The sequence below is a fragment of the Rhipicephalus microplus genome, chromosome 1, assembly GCF_043290135.1.
Source record: "Rhipicephalus microplus isolate Deutch F79 chromosome 1, USDA_Rmic, whole genome shotgun sequence".
Lineage (NCBI taxonomy): Eukaryota > Metazoa > Arthropoda > Arachnida > Ixodida > Ixodidae > Rhipicephalus > Rhipicephalus microplus.
In genome coordinates this window covers 247509943-247534153 of record NC_134700.1, presented here as the reverse complement: position 1 = coordinate 247534153, position 24211 = coordinate 247509943, and the positions used below count along the sequence as shown (strand labels likewise).

The 24211-nt window shown below is 51.6% G+C and overlaps 1 protein-coding gene and 1 long non-coding RNA gene across 14 annotated transcripts in view; one reads left to right on the top strand and one right to left on the bottom strand.

The window, feature by feature from the left end:
• LOC119164255 (sodium-coupled monocarboxylate transporter 1) overlaps nt 1-5702 on the top strand; it is a 55606-nt gene extending 49904 nt beyond the window's left edge. Inside the window, exon 16 of the mRNA XM_037416406.2 lies at nt 770-5702. Coding sequence (XP_037272303.2) covers nt 770-1456 — 687 coding nt within the window. The 3' untranslated portion in view covers nt 1457-5702. The remainder of the gene's footprint in view (nt 1-769) is intronic.
• The window catches only part of LOC119185067 (uncharacterized), a 97627-nt gene that overhangs the window by 3041 nt on the left and 70375 nt on the right, over nt 1-24211 (bottom strand). The window contains exons 6-8 of one of the 13 annotated variants that reach the window (XR_012894865.1): nt 23094-23187; nt 21804-21897; nt 18307-21634 (exon numbers count right to left, since the gene is read on the bottom strand). This is a non-coding gene — a long non-coding RNA (uncharacterized LOC119185067). Of the gene's footprint in view, nt 1-18305; nt 21635-21774; nt 21898-23093; nt 23188-24211 lie in introns of those variants that run through there. The other 12 variants (XR_012894870.1, XR_012894869.1, XR_012894861.1 and 9 more) reach the window with 12 other exon arrangements.

Below are 24211 nucleotides of genomic sequence, written 5' to 3'. Positions count from 1 at the left end.
CAGTTGTCTCGTTCTGAAGTGCGCAACGCAAAAAAATGGCTGCAGCGCTTATCTTGCTTCTTTCCTTTCTGTTGACGTCCAACTTGCGCTGCTATGGCACGCCAACCATCCCGTACCACGACCCTCGCGCTTCTATAAAACGCAATCTGTACAGTAGAATTAGAACTAGCTCACGAGCGGAAGGAGTATAGCAGTTTTGGAGTCGCCATAGAGCTGCAAATTTTCTCACACCGCTTTCATTTGAGCCCCCCGCTCCCCCCCCCCCCCCCCAGGTGTACCGGTGCCACCTCAGTGTTACATGCACCAACGCGTTCGCAACGCAGTCAAAGTTAACGACCGGAACGTATAAGATACCATTGAACGGCACTTGTACACTGAGGTATATACAACGCTATATATACACTTTGCTGTGCTTCAAGGTGCGTACGTTGAAGCTTGCCGAATACGTTCACTATCACTCTCGCATGTACACATCGACAGGCAAATGAGCAAGTGTTTGATATTGTGCCCTATGTACCACATCCGGCTGGAACAGGCACGACGTCTGAATAATGCTGTGTCCCTGTACTTTTATTATATTGTATCTTCCATAGATATTCTATTATTGCGTGTACATGCAAAAAAAGCCTTGCTGTTTCGAGGTTGCGACTCCCACTGACCGGGCCTGCAACATCTATACGTTGAGAGTACTGTGCAAAATGTCGACTTAAAGTCTCAATGTTTCAATGCGTGTACACTTACTAAATGACATGCCATCTTTACTGTGCAGGGCGAGTACGATGTCGAGCACATGATCGAACTGGGAAGATCGAAGAACGCTTATGCCGGGGGAAAGGACAATCCGGGCTTCGCCTCCAGTGACGAGAAACCCCGAATCAACGGTCTCGTGGCATCAGCCGACTCCTCCAAGGCAACCGTCAACGGCGTCGCTGTCGACGGCAGCATCGTTCATCGACGCTCCGCGCCAGGCATCGTCGCTTCAAACCCGGAAATGATCGCCTTTCGCCCGATCACGAGCGAGCACGCGCCACCTACAGAAACGGAAGTCGCTAATACCTATTCGAGCGGCACTTCGTCAAGGACTTGCGCAAAATCTGCGCCTCCTGCCCTCGATCACCAGGCAGCTGGAGCTCCGGCCACAAGCAGTGCCGAGGACGTCAGAAATCGCATAAATGTAGACTCCGCGGGACTTTCTAGCATGCCGTCAACCGGCCGAGATACGCAACTGAAAGGCGAATCCGACGACCACGACAAGACGCAGATGACTACGAGTAAAGAACATAGATCCGCGGATTCGCCACCGTCGCACAGCGTCCACAGGTCGCGGCGCTCGGGGTCTTCTAGGAGGGAGAAGCATCACCGGACGAGGCATCATTCCTCGTCACCGCACTCCAGGCGCAGACCTTCGTCGCCGAAGCGTGAACCAGCTCGCGATGAGTCAGCGACCGAATTCTGAACATTTCTTCATTTCCTGCAAACCGTGATGCATGCGCTGGACGCACTGATATATCATGCTATACACGTTAAACCCGAGCCACAGCATCAGATTCCGGGCTACGGGCCATAGTGGCGGTCTCTTTCACTCGTCGTATTACGGCTTGGACTATGCCGGCGACGAGTTGTGAGAGCATTGCGATTTTTATAATTGACTTGGAACGTCCAACTGAGACTTGGATGTTAGTTTTCGCAAATTATTGGGTGCCGAGCTATTTTATTCGCGCATCCAGAGGTGGCGCAGAGAGGTCCTCCTGCATGCTCGCAGTCGGGAAGACAAGTGCGTTCATATAGGCACAATTTTCGTCACATCGCTACACCCTGTTGTTATGTTGATTCGCTCATTGTCATGTCTCAGTCATACGCCGTATTATATTTCAATTGTAGTAGCCGAAAATTGCGTCATCTTGTGCAATCGCGCAAACTTCACCGCGTTTCAGCGGCGTGAAATTACATAAGAACGCTTGTGAATCATCAGATACGTGTTGCGTTAAAATACGCGTTTGCTGTATGTTGTACACTCGGAGTGACGTTTAGTTCAAATGAATCGCACAAACGTTCAATTATTTTGAGTGAACACCGTGACTTCATAACTCATCGCTGAGCCTCCTATGCACATTCCGCGTCACCCGGCCAAGTTTCTCTAACAATATATGCCCTAGCCTTGTTATAAAATAGTTAAAGTGCACTCTGTGTAAATAGAACAACACGTATACAATAAAAACGACGTATACAAATAAGAAAAAACGAAACAGCTGTGTGAAACTTTTTTTTTTTTGTAATTCACTGTGTATCATGTCTTTTTTTACGTCGGGGTCCTGTGTGTTTCCCTGTTATCTTTGTCACAGGAATGTGTACTAACTGGGACCAAGTGAACCTTTTTGGGAAGCGAGAGGCAGCGCAGACGACCATGGACAATCATTTAGACAATGCGTCACGTCTTAGGTCGGTGGACAGTGACGTGCCCGGTATTTTCTATGTCAGACAGTTTGTGTGTTTCCCTCTGTCACTTTTACGTCAAAAATGTGCACCATCTGGGACCAAATGACCGCAACCATGGCCTCGTGGTTGAGTGTCCGCTTCGGATATGGGAGGTCGTGGGTTGAAATCCACGTGATGCCGAATATCCACCAGTTTTTTTTTAAATGAGCACAGGCGTCGCTCGGCCCGACACTCGGCTACTTCCAGTGGTCAAACGTCTGTGAAGGGCAGCCCACGTCATTCAGATCCCGTCGCAACATGTGAGCACGATTAGTTGAGGTAAAACTCGCTCGGTAAATCAAGTAAACGGTGTCGGCTAGATGCAACTTGGCCCTGCGGCTCAATAGGTTTCCGGTCCCTCATATAGAAAATTCCTGATGGTTTTTGCCAGTGAACAGCAACCAGAGCATTGATTAGGCCGGAGAATCATCTTGTAAATTCACGAGATTCGTAACGGTGAGGGGCAATGGTGACGGGGTACAAGGCAGAGGATCATCTAGAATATGCATGACGCTCTAAAAAGCGGACAGTCACGGCAATCGTTGACAAGCTAGAAGACCGTCAGCAAACTTCGTAGCCCTTTAAAACGGCGGAGAACTATACGGTGAACAAGCTGGTGGATCATCTAGAAAGTGCATGATAGTCTCAAACGGTGGACAGCGATGACGACGGTAGACTAACATTTAGAAAATGCGTGACGCTATGAAATGACGGCCAGCGAGTATGATGGTAGCAAAACCGAGAATTATCTATCAAATTCGTGAGGCTTCGAACAGCGGCAGGTAACGATGATGGTGGACATGCCGGAGTACATAATTCGAGACGCCTTGAAACGGCGTAAAACAATAATAATGGTCAACAAGCCGAATGATCATTTCAGAAACACGTGACGCTTTGAAAGGATAGACAGTAATGATGTTATAGTGGACAAGCCGGTGTATCACCTTAGGAATACGCCACGCTTTGAAACAGTGACAGCGATTCTAACGGTGCACATGTCGGACGATCATCTCGGCAACACAGAAGATTTAAAACGACGGATAGCAATACTCATAGTGTACAAACCAAGTGATTATCTCAGAAGTACTCAGTGCTCTAAAACGGTCGACGGTGATGATGTCGGTGGACATGCCGAAGGATCAACTCGGAAATACACGACTCTTTGAAACAGCAAACAGGGACGACATCGTTATACAAGCCCGAATATTATCTGAGGCATACGCGATGCTTTGAAAAGGTGGACAGTGACGACGCCGGCAGAAAAGGCGAAGCATGGCCTCGGAAACACGCGACGCTTTGAAACGGTGGATCAAGACGATGACTGGGTACAACCAGGAGAGTAATCTCGGATATACGAGATGATTTCAAACGGTGGACAGCGACGATGTCGGTGGACAAGCCGAAGTATCATTTCGGAAATACCCGACGTTTTGTAGCTGTCGACGGCACTGATGTCTGTGGACAAGCCGGAGGATCACCTAAAATATATGCAGCGCTTTGAAATGGCGGACAGCGACGATCACGGTGGACAAAGCTGAGAATGATCTCGGACATACGTGTTGATGCAAAACGGCGGACAGTGCCGCAGAATTATCTCGTAATTGACGATTCGAAATGGTGGACAGCGGCGACGCCGGTATACGAGACGGAGGAGCATCTCGGAAATACGCGACCCTTTGAAACTGCGAACAGTGACGATGACGATGGAAAGGGCGAGGGATCATCTCCGAAACGCGCGACGCTTTTAAATGCCGGAAAGCGTTGATTGCGGTGGGTAAGTCTAATGTTGTAAATATGCGACGCTATCATAAAGCGGGCAGCGATGACGCTGGTATAGACAAGCCGTAAAATTATTTCGGAAATGCGGCACCCTGAAACGGCATGATGGTATAGATAGAGTGCGAGAACAGAACGACGACAAAGGGACAAGAAGTAGACAAGCGCTCGTCTCCTTCTTGCCCCTTTGTCGTCGTTCGGTTCTCACGCTATATCTACCGTGATCATACCAACTAGCCCAAATCGCCACACTTCTGAAACGGCGGAATGCGATGATGATGATGGGCAGTAATCTACAACACCCGTGATTCTCTAAACGGCAGAAAGTAATTGGCAAGTTCGTAGATCATCTCACTTAGCAGTTAATGCATCTTATCTTTGAAAAGTTGATTTTAGTGTATTAGTTTGTTTTTTTTTTCTTACTCACCGTGGCGTTGCTCACGTATGGAATACCTTCTCGCGTTAGCGTCGGCAGTTATTGTGGCATGGCTTAATTCTATCGGAATCCTACGCAACTTCTTTTACGTTGCTAGAACCGGGTAACCATAATTAAATCTTCTACTCAGTACCACTGGTCTTGAAAAGTGGCGCTTGTTTTAGTGACGTGACTTCCTCCCGGATGTTTCAACCAGTTCCAACGCGTGCATTAGGAGCTTGAAGAAATCCGGAAAGATGCTGATGAAAAGCGTAAATACAACCGATGGGAAGACTTAGCTACACTTCTAAATATACCGTGCCTTCACGCAATCGCTTCAAAACGGCTGGCACTAGGTACGAATACAGTTTTTTTGTGTGTGTGCTGAAGACTGTGCATTGTGCGGCTATCGGTACGAAGTTATTGAGACAAAGCAAGAGAAATCATGGGTGAACCACCAAGCAAAGGGAAATTTTTGTTCAATACGGCAGGGGAAGGGTCCATCATATGCAATTATCTTGTGAAAAGCACTACGTTTTACAATGGGTCGTTGTTTAAGTAATATATTGTTACGTCATAAGGATTCACTGCGGGGAACACATTGTTTGAACCTTTTGTTGCATTGTGTGCGTGTTGATGGTGATCAAGACACAACGCTCACAACTTCTCTTCTACAGTTTCGGGCCACCTCGGCATTCATTGCTGAGACTGTGGTTGTGTGCCCGATTTTCAGCATTGTACCGTCTTTATTCGTCATCGGGGCCAGATGATACGCGAAATGTATGAGGCTGCAGAAATAAAAAGGCCGGGCAGTGCATGTGTCAGCAGGCCTTCAATCGCTCTATCACAAAAAGAAACAGATTTTCTTCAGAACGTTGGTAGGCGTGTTGTTCATGGCGCGTTATCACGATGATTACTCGGCTGTTAGGTGAATCCTATTTTCTTTGTTTTGTATGTTTCCCTTTTTTGTCAGATACTGCTCAAGTATATATTGCTCGGTTCCAGCAAATAAATCTTGCAAGTCAGTGCCGCTGTCTGTCTCGTTCTTTTCTTGTCCCTAGTTATTGGCGCTGTTTTTATTGGCGCTGTTCGGGCATTGGCTTGCAATGACAGTGACGTAGCCCGAGAAGAAAGCGCGCGGAGAGCGGCTGCACGACTATTTTGTTCGAAACTAGGGTGCTTTCAAAATTTCGAAAATTCGGCGGACCCCTCTCACCGGAAAAAATGATGCAATGCGAAGCAAGCAGCAAGAAGTGGCATACATGTTGTCAAAAAGTCTTGAACAGAACGAAACACAAGAGGAGACAGGAGACAGTACGAGCACTAACTCAAGTTTATTGAAACAAAAACTGAACGCGATGGCATGTAAGTCGTGGTACACACGGCATGCATGTCAATGTCTTCATGTTAATACCTATCATGTGTGCTCCTCATGCAATCGCGTCTCGTAATACCAGTTTCCGTCAATCTACTGTATTGGCCACGAGTTCACCATAAGCGTATGATGTAAATCATGCTGTATGTACGCACGATATGCATGTAATCATTTTCATACTACCACCTCTCATATATGTTCGCCAGTTACGTCACCCAAAGCCAATTTTGGGTGTATATTAAGCGAGCTAAATGTCCTCGAGTTCATCATAAGCGTGGCTATGCATAACGTGCGTCATTATCCCCTTATTGCCACCTACCAGATATGTTCTTCATACAATAACATCGCACAATGCGAATTTTCATGTATATTAGGACAGCGAAATGGCCATGATTTCACCATGAGAGAAAGAGAGAGAGAGAGAGTGGGTCAGAATTTATTAGAAGGCAGAAAGGTCAGCCTGAGCTCTACACCGGGGATAAAAAAACAGAGCAAAACAGGGATGAAGGGTGGTGATGGGGACGTACGTAATACAAGCATGACATGCATAACCTTGTATTCATGTTACCATCTGTCGTATACGTTCATCATACATTCAAGTCACACACTAACAATTTTAGTGTATACCAAATGGCAGAGAGCGCACCACGAGCATGTCGTGACTCGTGACATATCACATGCATATCATTACTTTTCTGTTATGTAAGGTCGGGCTTTGTTTTAGAGACCTTTATCTGTACTGAAAAAGTTTGTCAATTCTAAGGTTAAGGCTTGGGCGAGTTGTTTCACATAGTAAAAAACACAGCGTGAAAACGACCGGGAAGAAACAGAAGGGACATGACTAAGTGCTGAAAAAAGGCAGTGCTCTGTCCTGTCCCTTCTGTGTCTTCCCTGTCGTTCTCACGCTGTGTCTTTTACTGTGTTAGTTAATATTACCACCGTTTATTCGAAATATAAACTCATTCGGATGTGTTTCTGCTACCGGTAAACAAAGCATATCACTAGCCTAATGCCATCAAACTCTCGTTAATTATGTCATATCTGGCCGCATTGCAGTTAATTCGGAAGATTCCCGGTGCAAGGCTGGCATGAAGTACTGTTAATGTGCTACGCCAAAGGGCGAAAACGGCATTCGCGATCGAAGAAAACAGCCTCAAAAGGACGGGGTCCCCATACATGATTGTGTAATAGCGAGAAAACTTAATTCAACAGTAGCTGTGGTGCTGAGCAGTTTAGTTTCGTCTCGGGACGTAGGCCACGCGCGTGCCTTCAAGAGATACGGAACGATAATACTGCAGGCGCTTTTTCACGGTAAAGTGAGAGGTCAAGCTAAAAGTGAAAAATACAACAAATTGGTTTGAAACTAAGGACAAAAAACATCATTTTTTCTCCACGATCTTTGTGCCTACCGCCAATGATTGATATGTGGGGTTTAACGTCCCAAAACCACTATATGATTATGAGAGACGCCGTAGTGGAGGGCTCCGGAAATTTAGACCACCTGGGGTTCTTTAACGTGCACCCAAATCTGAGCACACGGGCCTACAACATTTCCGCCTCCATCGGAAATGCAGCCGCCGCAGCCGGGATGTGCCTACCGCCAAAGCAACCGCCTTAGAAGCTACAAAAAGAGCGTCGAAATATTCTGCATGCGCACGCGCGCTACCGCAGATGCCGCCGGAGCGGCGGTGCATGTCCACTGCTGTCTGCGCTGCTTGCTTGCATTTGTGGCCTGAAACAGAGAGAGTTATCTTTTTGTATGATGCACGCTGTTTCGCGGTCAGTTTTCGGTTCTGCAGCGTTCTTCATGCCGGAGGTAAATGGCGATCTACTGCTGCCCTGACGGCTTTCGTAACAGGATCGTCGGGCTCGACACACCGCCGCACCGTCTTCTAGAGATTGCTAGCAGCGGAGATTCTGGGTACATGCGGCTCAGCCATCACTCCGCATTTAGACATTTAGGTACTGACTTCATTCGCTAGCTCGGAACATGTTCTCGCTTAACTTAGCGTTTTCTGATAAAAATAACAAAAAACGCACCAAAGCGATGGGAGGGTGGCAACCTCTAGAAAAAATGCGAGCATAAGAGGCTTGCTTTCGAATGTTCTGTGCTCTCCATCATAATAATGACCAATTTACATTAATTTACCCTTTGAATGACTGGATGTGCGAGTAGCCACCGTATGCAGAAACCTACGAAACGGTCGAGAATATCCACAGATTTGGTGTGATGACCTCGCTCTGGGCTGTATCAGCAGGTTGGTGGAGCGGCCTGGTCCCGACCACGCGCCTACTGGAAAGTTGGCGAGTCACAGCTGGCGCACAGGGCATGACAGGATCAGCAAGGCTCCCCACATACTCCAGGCGGCAGCGCCGGGTGACGCACATGGATGTTGGCCGTGGTTACCGCAGGCCCTGAAGTTTCCGGCCCCGCATATGCGCACGTTATCGCTCTCGTTGACCTCGGTGTGATGTACAGCACCATCAAGACCACACGAACGCAGGAAAGCCGGCGAGCAAGCTCTGCTACGAAGGATATAGAAGGGTAGGTCAGGCTCCCGCGCAATCCAGGAGGTGGCGTCGGATGCCACACCTGGACATTGGCCGCAGTGCCCGCAAACCTTGGAGTTTTCCCCGCCGTAGATGCACACCTCATTGCCCACCCGGACCTCGGTGTGTGATGTATAACTAGCACATTGGTGCCGCCGCCCAGTCGAGACCGCGAGAATGCAGGAAAGCCGGCGAGCCAGCTCTGCTGCAAAGTATAGTGCAGGGTGGGCCAGGCTCACGCGTACTCCAGGGATCGGCGCCAGACGCAGCACCTGGACGTTGGTCGTGGTGCCTGCAGACCCGAAAATTTCCCCGCTACAGACGCACACATCGTCGCCCTCCAGGACCTTGGCATGTGATGTATAAACAGCAGGTTAGTGCCGCCGCCATGTCAAGACCGCCCATATGCAGGAAAGCTGGCGAGCCAGCTCTGCTGCAAAGGATATTGCAGGGTGGGCCACACTCCCGCGTACTCCATGGATCGGCGCCAGACGGAGCACCTGGACGTTGGTCGCGGGGTCTGCAGGCCTCGACGTTTTCCCCACCAAATATGCACACATCATTGCCCTCTAGGACCTCGGTGTGTGAGGAGCAGGTTGGTGCCGCCGCCCTGTCAAGACCGCGCGAATGCAGGAAAGCGGGCGAGCCAGCTCTGCTGTAAGGGATACTGCAAGGTAGGCCAGGCTCCCACGGACTCTAGGCGGCAGCACCGGATGCCGCACCTGGACGTTGGTTGCGGTGCCCGCAGGCCTTGAAGTTTTTCCCGCCACAGATGCACACCTCATGGCCCTCCTGGACCTTGGGGTGTGATGTATAAGCAGCAGGTTGGTGCCGCCACCCAGTAAAGACGGCACAAATGCATGAAAGCCGGCGAGCCAGCAATGCTGCAAATGATACTGCAAGGTAGGCCAGCCTCCCGCGTACTCCAGGCGGCGGCGCCGGATGCAGCACCTGGACGTTGGTCGCAGCGCACACAGGCCTTGGAAGTTTTACCCACCACAGACGCACACCTCATCGCCCTCCAGGACCTCGGTGTGATGTATAAGCAGCAGGTTGGTGCCGCCGCCCAGTAAAGACGGTGAAAATGCAGGAAAGCCGGCGAGCCAGCAATGCTGCAAAGGATACTGCAAGGTAGGCCAGGCTCCCGCGGCCTCTACGCGGCAGCACCGGATGCCGCACCTGGCAGTCGTTCGCGGTGGCCGCAGGCCTTGAAGTTTTCCACGCCACAGATGCACACCTCGTGGCCCTCCCAGACCTTGGGGTGTGATGTATAAGCAGCAGGTTGGTGCCACCGCCCAGTAAAGACGGCGCAAATGCAGGAAAGCCGGCGAGCGAGCAATGCTGCAAAGGATACTGCAAGGTAGGCCAAGCTACCGCGGACTCTAGGCGGCGGCGCCGGATGCAGCACCTGGACGTTGGTCGCGGTGCCCGCAGGCCTTGAAGTTTTCCCCGCCACAGATGCACACCTCGTGGTCCTCCCGGACCTCGGTGTGTGAGAAGCAGGTTGGTGCCGCCGCCCTGTCAAGACCACGCGAAGGCAGGAACGCCGGCAAGCCAGCAATGCTGCAAAGGATATTGCAAGGTAGGCCAGGCTGCCGCGGACTCTAGGCGGCAGCACCAGATGCCGCACCTGGACGTTGGTCGCGGTGCCCGCAGGCCTTGAAGTTTTCCCCACCACAGACGCACACCTCGTCGCCCTCCAGGACCTCGGGTGATGTATAAGCGGCAGGTTGGTGCCGCCGCCCAGTCTAGACCGCTGGAATGCAGGAAAATAGCGAGCCATCTCTTCTGTAAAGGATAGTGCAGGGTAGGCCAGGTTCCCGCGTACTCCAGGGATCGGCGCCAGAGGCAGCACCTTGACGTTGGTCGCGGTGCCCGCACGCCTCGACGTTTTCGCCACCGCAGATGCACACATCGTCGCCCTCCTGGACCTCGGTGTGTGAGCAGCAGGTTGGTGCCGCCACCCAGTCAAGACCGCGCGAATGTAGGAAAGCGGGCGAGCCAGCTCTGCTGCAAAAGATACTTCAAGGTAGGCCAGGCTCCCACGGACTCTAGGCGGCGGCGCCGGATTCTGCACCTGGACGTTGGTCGCGGTGCCCGTAGGCCTTGAAGTTTTCGCCTCCAGAGATGCACACCTCGTGGCCCTCCCGGACCTTGGGGTGTGATGTATAAGCAGCAGGTTGGTGCCGCCTCCCAGAAAAGACTGCGCGAATGCAGGAAAGCCGGCGAGCCAGCAATGCTGCAAAGTATACTGCAAGGTAGTCCAGGCTCCCGCGTTCTCCAAGTGGCGGCACCAGATGCCACACCTGGACGTTGGTCGCGGTGCCCGCAGGCCTTGAAGTTTTCCCCGCCACAGATGCACACCTCGTGGTCCTCCCGGACCTTGGAGTGTGATGTATAAGCAGCAGGTTGGTGCCGCCACCCAGTAAAGACGGTGAAAATGCAGGAAAGCCGGCGAGCCAGCTATACTGCAAAGGATACTGCATGGTACGCCAGGCTCCCGTGGACTCTAGGCGGCAGCACCGGATGCCGCACCTGGACGTTGGTCGCGGTGCCCGCAGGCCTTGAAGTTTTCCCCGCCATAAATGCACACCTCGTGGCCCCCCGGAACTTGGGGTGTGATGTATAAGCAGCAGGTTGGTGCCGCCGCCCAGTAAAGACGGCGGAAATTCAGGAAAGCCGGCGAGCCAGCAATGCTGCAAAGGATAATGCAAGGTAGGCCAGGCTCCCGCGTACTCTAGGCGGCGGTGTCGGATGCAGCACCTGGACGTTGGTCGCAGCGCCCACAGGCCTTGGAAGTTTTCCCCACCACAGACGCAAACCTCGTCGTTTTTCAGGACCTCGGTGTGATGTATAAGCGGCAGGTTGGTGCCGCCGCCCAGTCTATACCGCGGGAATGCAGGAAAATAGCGAGCCACCTCTTCTGTAAAGGATACTGCAGGGTAGGGCAAGCTCCCGCGTTCTCCAAGTGGCGGCACCAGATGCCACACCTGGACGTTCGTCACAGTGCCCGCAGGCCTCGACGTTTTCCCCGCCACAGAAGCCCACATCGTCGCCCTCCAGGACCTCGGTGTGTGATGTATAAGCAGCAGGTTGGTGCCGCCGCCATGTCAAGACCGCCCATATGCAGGAAAGCGGGCGAGCCAGCTCTGCTGCAAAGGATATTGCAGGGTGGGCCGGACTCCCGCGTACTCCATGGATCGGCGCCAGACGCAGCACCTGGACGTTGGTCGCGGGGCCCGCAGGCATCGCTGTTTTCCCCGCCACAGATGCACACATCGTCGCCCTCCCCGACCTTGGGGTGTTATGGATAAGCGGCAGGTTGGTGCCGCCGCCCAGTCTATACCGCGGGAATGCAGGAAAATAGCGAGCCACCTCTTCTGTAAAGGATACTGCAGGGAAGGCCAGGCTCCCGCGTTCTCCAAGTGGCGGCACCAGATGCCACACCTGGACGTTGGTCACAGTGCCCGCAGGCCTCGACGTTTTCCCCGCCACAGAAGCCCACGTCGTCGCCCTCCAGGACCTCGGTGTGTGATGTATAAGCAGCAGGTTGGTGCCGCCGCCATGTCAAGACCGCCCATATGCAGGAAAGCTGGCGAGCCAGCTCTGCTGCAAAGGATATTGCAGGGTGGGCCACACTTCCGCGTACTCCATGGATCGGCGCCAGACGCAGCACCTGGACGTTGGTCGCGGGGTCTGCAGGCATCGCTGTTTTCCCCGCCACAGATGCACGCATCGTCGCCCTCCCCGACCTTGGGGTGTGATGGATAAGCGGCAGGTTGGTGCCGCCGCCCAGTAAAGACGGCGTGAATGCAGGAAAGCCGGCGAGCCAGCTCCGCTGCAAAAGACATTGCAGGGTAGGCCAGACTCCCGCGTACTCCAGGGATCGGCGCCAGACGCAGCACCTTGACGTTGGTCGCGGTGCCCGCAGGCCTCGACGTTTTCGCCGCCACAGATGCACACATCGTCACCCTCCAGGACCTCGGTGTGTGAGCAGCAGGTTGGTGCCGCCACCCAGTCAAGACCACGCGAATGCAGGAAAGCGGGCGAGCCAGCTCTGCTGCAAAGGATACTTCAAGGTAGGCCAGGCTGCTTCGGACTCTAGGCGGCGGCACCGGATTCTGCACCTGGACGTTGGTCGCGGTGCCCGCAGGCCTTGAAGTTTTCCCCGCCAGAGATGCACACCTCGTGGCCCTCCCGGACCTTGGGGTGTGATGTATAAGCAGCAGGTTGGTGCCGCCTCCCAGTAAAGACGGCGCAAATGCAGGAAAGCCGGCGAGCCAGCAATGCTGCAAAAGATACTGCAAGGTAGGCCAGGCTCCCGCGTACTCTAGGCGGTGGCGGCGGATGCAGCACCTGGACGTTGGTCGCTGTGCCCACGGGCCTCGGAAGTTTTCCCCACCACAGACGCACACCTCGTCGCCCTCCAGAACCTCGGGTGATGTATAAGCGGCAGGTTGGTGCCGCCGCCCAGTCTAGACCGCTGGAATGCAGGAAAATAGCGAGCCATCTCTTCTGTAAAGGATAGTGCAGGGTAGGCCAGGTTCCCGCGTACTCCAGGGATCGGCGCCAGAGGCAGCACCTTGACGTTGGTCGCGGTGCCCGCACGCCTCGACGTTTTCGCCACCGCAGATGCACACATCGTCGCCCTCCTGGACCTCGGTGTGTGAGCAGCAGGTTGGTGCCGCCACCCAGTCAAGACCGCGCGAATGTAGGAAAGCGGGCGAGCCAGCTCTGCTGCAAAAGATACTTCAAGGTAGGCCAGGCTCCCACGGACTCTAGGCGGCGGCGCCGGATTCTGCACCTGGACGTTGGTCGCGGTGCCCGTAGGCCTTGAAGTTTTCGCCTCCAGAGATGCACACCTCGTGGCCCTCCCGGACCTTGGGGTGTGATGTATAAGCAGCAGGTTGGTGCCGCCTCCCAGAAAAGACTGCGCGAATGCAGGAAAGCCGGCGAGCCAGCAATGCTGCAAAGGATACTGCAAGGTAGTCCAGGCTCCCGCGTTCTCCAAGTGGCGGCACCAGATGCCACACCTGGACGTTGGTCGCGGTGCCCGCAGGCCTTGAAGTTTTCCCCGCCACAGATGCACACCTCGTGGTCCTCCCGGACCTTGGAGTGTGATGTATAAGCAGCAGGTTGGTGCCGCCACCCAGTAAAGACGGTGAAAATGCAGGAAAGCCGGCGAGCCAGCTATACTGCAAAGGATACTGCATAGTACGCCAGGCTCCCGTGGACTCTAGGCGGCAGCACCGGATGCCGCACCTGGAAGTTGGTCGCGGTGCCCGCAGGCCTTGAAGTTTTCCCCGCCATAAATGCACACCTCGTGGCCCCCCGGACCTTGGGGTGTGATGTATAAGCAGCAGGTTGGTGCCGCCGCCCAGTAAAGACGGCGCAAATTCAGGAAAGCCGGCGAGCCAGCAATGCTGCAAAGGATAATGCAAGGTAGGCCAGGCTCCCGCGTACTCTAGGCGGCGGTGCCGGATGCAGCACCTGGACGTTGGTCGCAGCGCCCACAGGCCTTGGAAGTTTTCCCCACCACAGACGCAAACCTCGTCGTTTTTCAGGACCTCGGTGTGATGTATAAGCGGCAGGTTGGTGCCGCCGCCCAGTCTATACCGCGGGAATGCAGGAAAATAGCGAGCCACCTCTTCTGTAAAGGATACTGCAGGGTAGGGCAAGCTCCCGCGTTCTCCAAGTGGCGGCACCAGATGCCACACCTGGACGTTCGTCACAGTGCCCGCAGGCCTCGACGTTTTCCCCGCCACAGAAGCCCACATCGTCGCCCTCCAGGACCTCGGTGTGTGATGTATAAGCAGCAGGTTGGTGCCGCCGCCATGTCAAGACCGCCCATATGCAGGAAAGCGGGCGAGCCAGCTCTGCTGCAAAGGATATTGCAGGGTGGGCCGGACTCCCGCGTACTCCATGGATCGGCGCCAGACGCAGCACCTGGACGTTGGTCGCGGGGCCCGCAGGCATCGCTGTTTTCCCCGCCACAGATGCACACATCGTCGCCCTCCCCGACCTTGGGGTGTTATGGATAAGCGGCAGGTTGGTGCCGCCGCCCAGTCTATACCGCGGGAATGCAGGAAAATAGCGAGCCACCTCTTCTGTAAAGGATACTGCAGGGAAGGCCAGGCTCCCGCGTTCTCCAAGTGGCGGCACCAGATGCCACACCTGGACGTTGGTCACAGTGCCCGCAGGCCTCGACGTTTTCCCCGCCACAGAAGCCCACGTCGTCGCCCTCCAGGACCTCGGTGTGTGATGTATAAGCAGCAGGTTGGTGCCGCCGCCATGTCAAGACCGCCCATATGCAGGAAAGCTGGCGAGCCAGCTCTGCTGCAAAGGATATTGCAGGGTGGGCCACACTCCCGCGTACTCCATGGATCGGCGCCAGACGCAGCACCTGGACGTTGGTCGCGGGGTCTGCAGGCATCGCTGTTTTCCCCGCCACAGATGCACGCATCGTCGCCCTCCCCGACCTTGGGGTGTGATGGATAAGTGGCAGGTTGGTGCCGCCGCCCAGTAAAGACGGCGTGAATGCAGGAAAGCCGGCGAGCCAGCTCCGCTGCAAAAGACATTGCAGGGTAGGCCAGACTCCCGCGTACTCCAGGGATCGGCGCCAGACGCAGCACCTTGACGTTGGTCGCGGTGCCCGCAGGCCTCGACGTTTTCGCCGCCACAGATGCACACATCGTCACCCTCCAGGACCTCGGTGTGTGAGCAGCAGGTTGGTGCCGCCACCCAGTCAAGACCACGCGAATGCAGGAAAGCGGGCGAGCCAGCTCTGCTGCAAAGGATACTTCAAGGTAGGCCAGGCTGCTTCGGACTCTAGGCGGCGGCACCGGATTCTGCACCTGGACGTTGGTCGCGGTGCCCGCAGGCCTTGAAGTTTTCCCCGCCAGAGATGCACACCTCGTGGCCCTCCCGGACCTTGGGGTGTGATGTATAAGCAGCAGGTTGGTGCCGCCTCCCAGTAAAGACGGCGCAAATGCAGGAAAGCCGGCGAGCCAGCAATGCTGCAAAAGATACTGCAAGGTAGGCCAGGCTCCCGCGTACTCTAGGCGGTGGCGGCGGATGCAGCACCTGGACGTTGGTCGCTGTGCCCACGGGCCTCGGAAGTTTTCCCCACCACAGACGCACACCTCGTCGCCCTCCAGGACCTCGGGTGATGTATAAGCGGCAGGTTGGTGCCGCCGCCCAGTCTAGACCGCTGGAATGCAGGAAAATAGCGAGCCATCTCTTCTGTAAAGGATAGTGCAGGGTAGGCCAGGTTCCCGCGTACTCCAGGGATCGGCGCCAGAGGCAGCACCTTGACGTTGGTCGCGGTGCCCGCACGCCTCGACGTTTTCGCCACCGCAGATGCACACATCGTCGCCCTCCTGGACCTCGGTGTGTGAGCAGCAGGTTGGTGCCGCCACCCAGTCAAGACCGCGCGAATGTAGGAAAGCGGGCGAGCCAGCTCTGCTGCAAAAGATACTTCAAGGTAGGCCAGGCTCCCACGGACTCTAGGCGGCGGCGCCGGATTCTGCACCTGGACGTTGGTCGCGGTGCCCGTAGGCCTTGAAGTTTTCGCCTCCAGAGATGCACACCTCGTGGCCCTCCCGGACCTTGGGGTGTGATGTATAAGCAGCAGGTTGGTGCCGCCTCCCAGAAAAGACTGCGCGAATGCAGGAAAGCCGGCGAGCCAGCAATGCTGCAAAGGATACTGCAAGGTAGTCCAGGCTCCCGCGTTCTCCAAGTGGCGGCACCAGATGCCACACCTGGACGTTGGTCGCGGTGCCCGCAGACCTTGAAGTTTTCCCCGCCACAGATGCACACCTCGTGGTCCTCCCGGACCTTGGAGTGTGATGTATAAGCAGCAGGTTGGTGCCGCCACCCAGTAAAGACGGTGAAAATGCAGGAAAGCCGGCGAGCCAGCTATACTGCAAAGGATACTGCATGGTACGCCAGGCTCCCGTGGACTCTAGGCGGCAGCACCGGATGCCGCACCTGGACGTTGGTCGCGGTGCCCGCAGGCCTTGAAGTTTTCCCCGCCATAAATGCACACCTCGTGGCCCCCCGGACCTTGGGGTGTGATGTATAAGCAGCAGGTTGGTGCCGCCGCCCAGTAAAGACGGCGCAAATTCAGGAAAGCCGGCGAGCCAGCAATGCTGCAAAGGATAATGCAAGGTAGGCCAGGCTCCCGCGTACTCTAGGCGGCGGTGCCGGATGCAGCACCTGGACGTTGGTCGCAGCGCCCACAGGCCTTGGAAGTTTTCCCCACCACAGACGCAAACCTCGTCGTTTTTCAGGACCTCGGTGTGATGTATAAGCGGCAGGTTGGTGCCGCCGCCCAGTCTATACCGCGGGAATGCAGGAAAATAGCGAGCCACCTCTTCTGTAAAGGATACTGCAGGGTAGGGCAAGCTCCCGCGTTCTCCAAGTGGCGGCACCAGATGCCACACCTGGACGTTCGTCACAGTGCCCGCAGGCCTCGACGTTTTCCCCGCCACAGAAGCCCACATCGTCGCCCTCCAGGACCTCGGTGTGTGATGTATAAGCAGCAGGTTGGTGCCGCCGCCATGTCAAGACCGCCCATATGCAGGAAAGCGGGCGCGCCAGCTCTGCTGCAAAGGATATTGCAGGGTGGGCTGGACTCCCGCGTATTCCATGGATCGGCGCCAGACGCAGCACCTGGACGTTGGTCGCGGGGCCCGCAGGCATCGCTGTTTTCCCCGCCACAGATGCACACATCGTCGCCCTCCCCGACCTTGGGGTGTTATGGATAAGCGGCAGGTTGGTGCCGCCGCCCAGTCTATACCGCGAGAATGCAGGAAAATAGCGAGCCACCTCTTCTGTAAAGGATACTGCAGGGTAGGCCAGGCTCCCGCGTTCTCCAAGTGGCGGCACCAGATGCCACACCTGGACGTTGGTCACAGTGCCCGCAGGCCTCGACGTTTTCCCCGCCACAGAAGCCCACGTCGTCGCCCTCCAGGACCTCGGTGTGTGATGTATAAGCAGCAGGTTGGTGCCGCTGCCATGTCAAGACCACCCATATGCAGGAAAGCTGGCGAGCCAGCTCTGCTGCAAAGGATATTGCAGGGTGGGCCACACTCCCGCGTACTCCATGGATCGGCGCCAGACGCAGCACCTGGACGTTGGTCGCGGGGTCTGCAGGCATCGCTGTTTTCCCCGCCACAGATGCACACATCGTCGCCCTCCCCGACCTTGGGGTGTGATGGATAAGCGGCAGGTTGGTGCCGCCGCCCAGTAAAGACGGCGCGAATGCAGGAAAGCCGGCGAGCCAGCTCTGCTTCAAAGGACAGTGCAGGGTAGGCCAGACTCCCGCGTACTCCAGGGATCGGCGCCAGACGCAGCACCTTGACGTTGGTCGCGGTGCCCGCAGGCCTCGACGTTTTCGCCGCCACAGATGCACACATCGTCGCCCTCCAGGACCTCGGTCTGTGAGCAGCAGGTTGGTGCTGCCACCCAGTCAAGACCGCGCGAATGCAGGAAAGCGGGCGAGCCAGCTGTGCTGCAAAGGATACTTCAAGGTAGGCCAGGCTCCCACGGACTCTAGGCGGCGGCGCCGGATTCTGCACCTGGACGTTGGTCGCGGTGCCCGCAGGCCTCGACGTTTTCGCCGCCACAGATGCACACATCGTCACCCTCCATTACCTCGGTGTGTGAGCAGCAGGTTGGTGCCGCCACCCAGTCAAGACCGCGCGAATGCAGGAAAGCCGGCGAGCCAGCTCTGCTGTAAAGGATACTGCAGGGTAGACCATGCTCCCGCGTACTCTAAGCGTCGGCGCCGGATGCAACACCTGGACATTGGTCGCGGTGCCCACAGGCTTTGCAGTTTTCCCTGCCACAGATGCACACCTCATCGCCCTCCCGGACCTTGGGGTGTGATGTATAAGCAGCAGGTTGGTGCCGTCGCCCAGTAAAGACGGCGCAAATGCAGGAAAGCCGGTGAGCCAGCAATGCTGCAAAAGATACTGCAAAGTAGGCCAGGCTCCCGCGTACTCTAGGCGGCGGCGCCGGATGCAGCACCTGGACGTTGGTCGCTGCGCCCACAGGCCTTGGAAGTTTTCTCCACCACAGACGCACACCTCGTCGCCCTTCAGGACCTCGGTGTGATGTATAAGCGGCTGGTCGGTGCCGCCGCCCAGTCTAGACCGCTGTAATGCAGAAAAATAGCGAGCCATCTCTTCTGTAAAGGATACTGCAGGGTAGGCTAGGCTCCCGCGTTCTCCTAGTGGCGGCACCAGATGCCACACCTGGAGGTTCGCCATTGTGTCCGCAGGCCATGGAGTCTTCCCCACCACACATGCACACATCGTCGCCCTCCCAGACCTCGGTGTGTGATGTATAAGCAGCAGCTTGGTGCAGCCACCCATTTAAGACGACACAACTGCAGGAAAATCTACCAACCACTTCTGCTGTGCAGGATAATTGGGCAGCTCCACGCATACTCCAAGAGGCAGTGCCTGATGCCACAAAGTGAAGTTGGGTCCGGTGCCCACAGTTTTCGAGCTCAGTCTTACGGTGGCGACACCGGAATGGTCAGAATAGCAACACTCAAACCAAACTCTGAGGATAGTAATTGTAGCGCAAGCCTGATTAAGATCAGCCAACCCACAAAAAGGGTGACTCTGCCATCCTACGAACATGACTCGTCTCAGAAAGCGGTGTAGCTGGGGACGTCTCCCCTCGTGCAGGACTGTGTACTTCAGACCCAGCACACAGGCCTAAGCCCTCGAAAACAGATGGCGTAGCGAGTAGCATACAACTCGCGATGCGCAACACACACACTGTCCTCGTACTGTTCTCCTACTGGTAGACTTTCTGGTGTCATTGCACACTGTAGACCACTGAAGTAAACAGTGTTCTCATAAAGCAGGTCGTTTATGATATATACAAGGCATTTTCAATATATTTCCTACGGTTCCTGCCAACTACTTGCGTTCAATTACTGTCATTAGCCGTAATTGAGTATGAGAAGTAAAATAGTAAGATTGCTGCTTTTAAGTTGTCATCTAATCTCTCCCCTTCCCCATTTCGAGGCCTGAATAGAAATATCTTTATGAAGTTTCCTTCTTTCACTTCAATCCATTCATGACATGATAACAAAGATCTCTGCATAATATTTAGAGATTCGTCTCTTTGTTTTTCTTTTAGAGATTCTGCTGGGCTTACATTTAATGCTTAACGAGTTGTAAGCTACGAAAGCCCAGACATAATTCTTAACACTATATATTCAACAGTATATCTCGTGAAGTTTCGGCACTGCGTCGTTAACATTTCATTTGTTAAATCTAGTCCCACCCTCCACCACTTTGCTCTTGCTTCGTTTTTTTAATATTGACTTATAGTGGTTTTCACTTTCATTGCCTTAGCAATAATTTTCTTTTATCGTAGTAGCAACTGTTCAATAGCTAGTAGTCGATGATGATTTCAAAAATGATTGGCGATGGAATACCTAATGTACACAGCTACGAGTAGTGAGACGTACGACGATGCAATCTCAAACGCACACACAAATGAAACAGCACTTTCTCAAACTGAATCATTGTGAAATCCAGACATTGGACTGCTTTTTTTTATCAATATCACGATGACGTTAATGTTTAGACCCCGTGGGGTTAAATTATTCAGAAAGCGTTAAGTTATTGAGCAGTGATAGTAAATAATTTTTAGAGGTAGTATTAATATATTTTATAAGCAGTCACATAAAGACATTTTAACAGCTGTCTTGTGTGTAGCTGTACCCTTTTTTTTTCATACTTCAAGTCTTAGATAATGAGTTTATAAAATGTATCATCATAATTAACCTGAGACCAAGTCAGTCTTTGTTATGCATATACAACGCGCTTCATGTCTCCTACATCTCTACATTAAATTTATGGCAGTGAAATACTCAATATGCACCTGAGGGCACGATAATTATCTTGATGTGCAATCGTTTATTCATAACACTTTTTTGCCATTTGAAATCGTTCCAGAAAACGTACCCCTTCCTCAAGCAATAGATCTTAGCTTTATATTATTTCCTATTACACTGTAATTACTCAATTCTCTATAATATTTTGGTTGAGAATATTTCAATCATTGATGTCTTTTTGCTTGGTCCGCATCCTTTACTTCATGACGAACACATCTGTGGCTATGCATATGATTCTCACAGTAGCGTTTGCTTCAAACAAGACAACGCTTATTTCCTGCAGCTGTTTATTATTTTTCGTTATTTGCCTCTTCATTTTCTGGAGGTAATTTTCATTACATGTTTGTAATTGACTACTTTTTTTGCACAACTGTGTCTTTTCTACGAATCTTTAATCTCAATCTCATGGATCACCAGTACTAGCTTTTTTTAGTTAAAATGAGTTTGAAACTATGGCATGGTAGAATATTTCCCTATGTATCAGAGTTCAGTTTCAGCCAGATGTGTTCTTACTGGATTAAGTATTCATACTTTTCTTATCTTTTGGATGACTTGGTTCACTGTAGTACAAAAAGAGGCATATATACCAACAAGGGAGGGTTCAATGCATACTAGAAGAGGGCGTCTTTATAATTTGCAGTTAACGTTATTCTCAGCAAAAGCAGCAAAATATATGACCGTAGCAATTCTTCTTAATGCACATCACCTAACCCACTCGTCAAAATACACATCATAAAGAACATGACAACAAATAATTAACCTAAATGCCTCAAACAAACTAAGTTTGCCACCACGCAGAACAACAGATGTGTCATTTACACACATATCCTTGTAGCCACTGTTACTCAGTTTATTATAAACATAATCTTAAACAATCTCTGAACACTCACTATTCTGCCCCTCTTTCTTCCATAACATCGTATGACAGATACTAAATGACCAAGGTTGCAAAGAGACCAAATTTCATAAAAATAAACTCTACAAACAAAACACTTAACTATTATGTTGTAGATTAGTTGAGATTACCTTCTGGTTCTTGAGTAGATCTTTATCGCCCGTCAAATGTACGTGATAATACGATAGCCCACCCTCTTCCATACTCCAGGTAATTTTTCATCTGCTGTAAAAATAGGTTTGTTCGCATGAACGACGTGATAAATATAACTAGCACGCTATGGTAGCAAAATACCATGTGAATTAGTGCGAAGAACGTCATGAACATAAACGTGCCTCGAAGCACTCTTTAAACAAAACACTTACTTATTATTCTGTGGACTAGGTGAGATTACCTTGTGGTTCATATGTAGCCGTTCATCACCCGTAAAATGTACGTGATAATATACTGGCCGACCCTCCTCCACGTTTTAGGTGATTACCCATGTGCTGTAAAATTAGGTTTGTTCACATGAACAACGTGATAAAACAACAGGCAGGTTGCAAAGATATCATGTGACTAAGAAACAAAGAACGTCATAAAAATAAGCGTGCCTCAAAGTAGCCTTAACTAAACACGAATATTATGCTATAAACTTGGTGATATTGTAACGGGTGCAAGAGAGGAAAAGTCGAAAACTGGTTTATTATGGGCGAATTTGTGCCCTGAAAATTATGTGCGAAAAGATGGAAGAGTCCGCAAGAGCGTTCCAAAAACAAAAACTGTCTTGTCTTGTCTTGTCTCCTAGGAGATTTTGGCTCATACCCACATGGGGGATTGGCCACACTGTTCCTGTGCCCACGCACCTTCTTCTTCTTCGCAGCTCCAACCCACACTGGCTCGTGCCTGTGAACAAGAGGCATGAGTCGTGCGGCCCCAAGCAAGAGTGCGCACAAGACTGTGGACGCTGATTTTTCATAATGTCCGATATTGTAAACAGTCTCTGTGGCAATATTACTTTGGGGTTATCAAGTAGTTGTTGATCCCCTGCAAAATGTATGTGGCGATCTAATGGCCCACCCTCCTCCACATTCCAGGTAATCATTCATCTGCTGTAAAATTAGGTATGTTCACATGATTGACGTGATGAAAATAACAAGCATGCTATGGTTGCAAAGATGCCATTTGACTAAGCACGAAGAATTTCACAGACATAAATGTACATCTTATTACTTTTCAAACAAAACACTTAAATATTATGCTATAGGCTAGTTAAGATTACCTTGAGGTTATTAAGTAATCTTTGATCACCTGTAAAATGTATGTGGTAATAGAATGGCCCACCCTCCTCCACATTCTATTTATTCATTCATCGGCAGTAAAATTAGGTACTTTCACGTGATCAACGTGATGAAAATAACAAGCAGGTTGCAAAGATGCCATGTGACTTAGTAGAACTTCACGAACATAAATGTACATCATAGTACTATTCAAACAAAGCACTTAAATATTATGCTATGATGATGATATGTGGGGTTTAAGGTCCCGAAACCATCATATGATTATGAAAGATGCCGTAGTGGAGGGCACCGGAAATTTTGACCACCTGGGGTTCTTTAACTAGCACCCAAATCTGAGCACACTGGCCTACAACATTTCCGCTTCCATTAGAATAAATATTATGCTATAAGCTCAGTAAGATTACCTTGCGGTTATTAAGTAGTCGTTGATCACCTGCAAGATGTATGTGGTAATATAATGGCCCACCCTCCTCCACATTCCAGGTAATCATTCATCTTCTGTAAAATTAGGTATGTTCACATGATCAACGCGATGAAAATAACAAACATGCCATGTTTGAAACGATGCCATTTGACTTAGTACGAAGAACTTCATGAACATAAATGTACATCAGAGTATTCTTTCAAACAAAACACTTAAATATTATGCTATAGGCTCGGTAAGATTACCATGTGGTTATTAGGTAGTCGTTGGTCACCTGCAAAATGTATGTGGTTATATTATGGCCCACCCACCTCCACATTCCAGGTAATCATTCATCTGCTGTAAAATTAGGTATGTTCACATGATCGGCGTGATAAAAATAACAAGCATGCTATGGTTGCAAAGATGCCATTTGACCTAGCACGAAGAACTTCATAGACATAAATGTACAACTTATTACTTTTAAACAAAACACTTAATTATTATGCTATGGGCTAGGTAGGTTAACTTGTGATTATTAAGTAGTCGTTAATCACCTGTAAAATGTATGTGGTAATGTAGTGGCCCACCCTCCTTCACTTTCCATTTATTCATTCATCGGCTGTAAAATTAGGTTCAGTTGCACGACCAAAGTGATGAAAATAATCACTGCTCACCACCATTATGATTCCTATCACATGTTATTGTGAACTGCAAATACTGACTAACTCTGTTTGTTGATACAATCAGTTTTCTGAAAAAGCTACTTTCGCTGCTTAAACGTATTTATTGAGACATCGTTCATTGCAAATATTGAAGCTGTTTTTTTTATCGAACTGACGACTCCGTATTCTTAAGACTATTGCTACACAGGTATTTTTCAAAGTCATGATGGCTTTCCGTCTTATTATTATTTTTTTTATTTCTATCCGGAAGCAATCATGGCGATATACTGCTGACTGGTATAGGCTCAATTCTGTGCAGAAATACACACTGTGAATTCCTGGCATATTTGTGCTTCGACAGACAACTAAAAAAAAGGGGATTCTGAAATAAGTTTCATTATTACAAATTTTACAGTAATTTTAAAGTTAAAATTACTTCGTTATATCTAGTATG